Below are 3,969 nucleotides of genomic sequence, written 5' to 3'. Positions count from 1 at the left end.
GCAGGCGGCCTGGTGTGCGGAGGGATCCCCATGCTTGCGGGGGCGTTAGGACCCCCGGGGTAACTGCGAGGGAGAGAAGGGAAGAGTTAGACATGCCTGGGCTGGGAGGGAGAGGATGGGGCCATTCCAGGCCCTCCTGCCCCCTGCTCACGGAGTGGGAGGTGTCTAGACTCAGAGCCCAGAGGGGACAGGGGCCTCTTGCGGGTTGGCAGCCATTCATGCCACTTGGCGACCACCGAGCTGCTGTGTTCCTGGAGCCCTGGCTCGACGTGGCTGATGCTCACTGTCATGAGCATTAAATCACTGCACCTTGCCCACCCTGCTGCTCAGCCCTGGAGGAGGATGTGGAATCTCAAGAGAACCCGAGCAACACGCCCAGAGCCCTCCAGAGGTGGATGGGCTGGCGATGCAGCTTCAGGTGTGTATGGCACCTGCGTTTAACCACCTGCTGCGCTGGTACTCGGCAGGGCTGCGGTCAGCCCTGGGAGCTGGGGAGGGGTGAGGTCAGGAAGGTGGTTTTGAACAGAGCAGGGCAGCAAGAGGAGAAATGGGGCACCTCCACCCCACCCATGTCCCGGAGCACCTTCCGGGGGGGCTCCTTGCCCTCCCCCCCTTCCCGTGAACAGGGGACTCTCAGCCTCTGCACAGCTCGGCCTCTGTAAGCAGCAGGCAGGGCTGAGCTCCCACGCCCCGTCTGAGGCTGCCCTTGAAGTCCCCTGAGCCAGCTTTCAGTGTCTTCCAACTTACACAGGTGTGAGGAGGAGGCACATTCTGAGGAATGGGGTCCTTCTATGCCCATGGGCCTGGTGGCTGTCACAGTGCCACCCAGCTGCTGTGGGCCAGGGATCAGCGGCCCGAGAATGAGGGACAGCGATGTCCCTTCATCGGATGGGATGGCTGGGGGCAGAGGCGCCCGGGCTCACCAGCCCTACAGGCCAGGAAGCATGGCACCGGGACTGAAATCGGACTCTGCCTGGATGAGGGGAAGAGCAGGGTGCCCGGCGCGCTGAGGCTCACCTGGCCCCGAAGCCCCCGCTGCCAGGGTAGTTGGGCCGGCCGTACATGCCCTGCTGGATGTAGGGCTGTGCAGGACCCGCCTTGGCCGAGAACTGCTGCTGCTGCCCAGCAAACTGGGGGGAGTTGAGGCCGGGGTTGCTGGTGGTCATGCCCGACGCCATGGGGTTGCCGCCTGGATTCATGGGGTTGTTGGCATTGGCCATAGGGTTCCCGAGGACCTGTGGGCAGAAAGGGTGGCTGTCACCCGAGGGAGTAGCCCCAGGTGACATGGAGAGAAAAAAGAAGAAACGGGGAAAGGGCGGTGGAGAAAATGAAGCAGAGGGAGGGCAAGAGAGGAAAAGGAGAATAAAGGGGGGCATTTACTGTGCCCAGAGTGCACGATGATCAGAGGAGGAACCCAGCCAGCAGGCAGCAGAGAGAACCTCAGCCAGAGGGGAAGCGAGGAGCTGGGCCTGCACCGGGCAGGTGGGGAAGCAGAGGGGCCTGGATGCCCAGAGGGTGGCCACCCAGAGGCCCTGGTGGCTGCCATGTGACGGCAAAGAGAAGCCCAACTTGCCAGCGACGGAGGGCAGCAGGATCCTGGCTGAGGGGCCCCTGTGGGCCCGAGACCACAGGCGATTCCCTCCAGGGCGGCACTAGCCCTGAGCCGGCCTCATGGCCATGGTAGGGACCGGGGCTGGGCGGGCAGAGAGGAAGGAGTGGAGAAAAGAGGAAGGCACGAGTGGGAGGCAGGGTTGACTAGGGATTTGTCACAAGTTTAGGCTTCACATTTTGCTGAAATCTAAGCAGGTCATCCAGGGTCAAGGACCACAGATGTTGGAGCCCTGATGCCATTAACACTCAGGAAGTCCTGTTTACCCAACCAAGGAACCGCGGGCCGGGGAAGAAGCCCTGCTGTCCGTCCGTGAGATGAAAGCTACTCCCCCAGAAAGGCCCTAGGAGGGGGCAGTGCCCAGGGCCAGATGCTGCCCTCCGGAGGCAGGTGTGAGCCCATCCTGGGTGGAGGCGTGCCCACGGCTGGGTGTGCCCCGCACGCTGGTCCTCCAGCTGGGCAGAGCCTGGGATAGCAAGGAGGGCTGGCCTGTGACCCGAGGGCCCCAGGGCTCGAGGGATGGTCCCACCTGGAGGGGCTATGATGGGGGCAGGATAGGCTCTTACCTGGCTCTGGGATGTGTTGGTCACTCCCCACACCGTGGTGACCACGGAGAGGGAGCCGGGAGGCTGGTTGGTGTTCTGCTGCCAGGGGACAGGGTCGTAGGGGAATGACCCATCACTGCAAACGGAGACAGAGGGGTTCTCAGGGGCTGCGGACACTGAGCAGGCCAGGGTGTGCCCACCACCCGCCGTGCTCTGCGGCTCCCAGCCAAGCCTGGCAGTTCTGCATCCCCAAGGCCTGGCACAGAGGCCGGTGCAGGACAGGTGCATCTCAGATGGTGACAGACTGCCAGGGTGGCCACCTCTCCTGCCGCCCCCAGGCTGTCTGTCTCACCCAAGCCTGAAGTCCACAGGCCACACCACAGAGGAGGAAGAGAGAGACCTGCAGGCTGACTCTCAGCGCCTCCTGCAGCCACGCTCGGACTCTCAGGGGCTGTCTCTAGAACCATCTCTCGCTCCCCCGCACCAGCTTCCCCTGGGAACTTCCCGGGCCCTTCTCAGAAAAGGTCAGAAGGCCCCAGCCTGAGTGCTGGCTCTTCCCCTTCCTCCCGAGCCCTCGTGGGGGGCTGCCTGCCCAGGCGGTCCACGTGGCTGTTGGAAGGCGCTTCCTCTGTCACTTTCTTCCCACTCCAGACCACGGGTCTCGGCCACCTCTCCCACTGCCTCTGTGCACACCCGCCACGCTAAGCGCTCCGGCACCTGAGACCTGGGCACAATCAGAGGTTTTCAATTGCCCTCATGTTACCAGGCAAAGTCCAAACGGACACTGCGAAACGACCTACCCTGACCACGTCCCACCGGGCTTCCCGCCTTGGCTCCCTCCATCCCGGAACTTTTTTTTCCGCTGTTCCCAAATCTTCCCAGTCACCTCGCTAGGCCCAGCAGGACCCACCTTGTTCGGTGACATCTCTCGAGGAACCCCCAAACACCAGAAGCCAGGGCCTAACCTCAGGCCCTGCCCTACACACAGTAAGTGCTCAATAGTGGCTTCCTTTTATTATCGGCCGTGGTGCAGGCGGAGAGTGAGGCCCAGCAGACCCAGAGGAGAGAGGATCCGGGCACAACCCCAGAGAGAGGGCTGGCAGGGTCCCAGCCCCGGGGGTGCCAGGCTGGGCTGCCTCGTCCCTCAGCGACTCCTGCACTGACTCTCTAGCACCTTGCACACAAGATGCATGGCCCCGGGAAGGACAAAAGGCAGAGCACTCAATTGCGGTCCCACCTCGGCCCACGGCATTCCGGCGGGAATGAGGCCTGCAAGGCGGCACTACTGGGTACTTGGGGGGAGCAGCTCTGGAGGAGGGTGGCATGGCAGAGGGCATCTCATGCCTCCGTCTGGCTCGTGTCTTCAGAAAGTCAGCAGAAGACAAAGACCTTCACTCACACCTGGAGGTCAGGACTTCCAGGAGGGATGCTGTCCTGTGCCACAGGCATGGAGGGTTGCTGGGGGTCTTGCACCTGCTCCTTGCCAGGTGGAGCCCTTGGCAGTGTGGGTGGAGTCGGGTGGGCACCTTGCAGAGGTGCTCAGGCTGAAGGGCAGGACTGTGACACTGTGTGTCTATGCTTGCTCTTCCCTTGCCTGGCCCAGGCTTCCTTCTTGTCTCTGCTCACCAGTCATTCCCTGGCGGGCCTGTCCCAACCTCCTGGTGTGAGAGCAACCCCACTGCATCCCCTCTCCTCTTGCCCTGCCTTTTGGTAGCCTGGGTCCAAGTGCTGGTCCTGACCCTTCCTGGCTCAGGGACCTGGTGGACGTTTCCGAGCCCGATGCATTCAGCATCCTCATCTGTAAAAGTGGGCCTG

At 62.9% G+C, this 3,969-nt stretch overlaps 1 protein-coding gene across 1 annotated transcript in view; it reads right to left on the bottom strand.

Moving 5' to 3' along the window:
- Positions 1–3,969, bottom strand: part of ZMIZ1 (zinc finger, MIZ-type containing 1) — a 181,133-nt gene that overhangs the window by 23,118 nt on the left and 154,046 nt on the right. Inside the window, exons 8-10 of the mRNA XM_005878445.2 lie at positions 2,176–2,290; positions 1,018–1,235; positions 1–63 (exon numbers count right to left, since the gene is read on the bottom strand). Coding sequence (XP_005878507.1) covers positions 1–63; positions 1,018–1,235; positions 2,176–2,290 — 396 coding nt within the window. The remainder of the gene's footprint in view (positions 64–1,017; positions 1,236–2,175; positions 2,291–3,969) is intronic.

The sequence above is a fragment of the Myotis brandtii genome, unplaced genomic scaffold (assembly GCF_000412655.1).
Source record: "Myotis brandtii unplaced genomic scaffold, ASM41265v1 scaffold560, whole genome shotgun sequence".
NCBI classification, from domain to species: domain Eukaryota; kingdom Metazoa; phylum Chordata; class Mammalia; order Chiroptera; family Vespertilionidae; genus Myotis; species Myotis brandtii.
The sequence above is the reverse complement of the archived record's forward strand: the minus strand, read 5'-3'. Positions and strand labels throughout refer to the sequence as shown.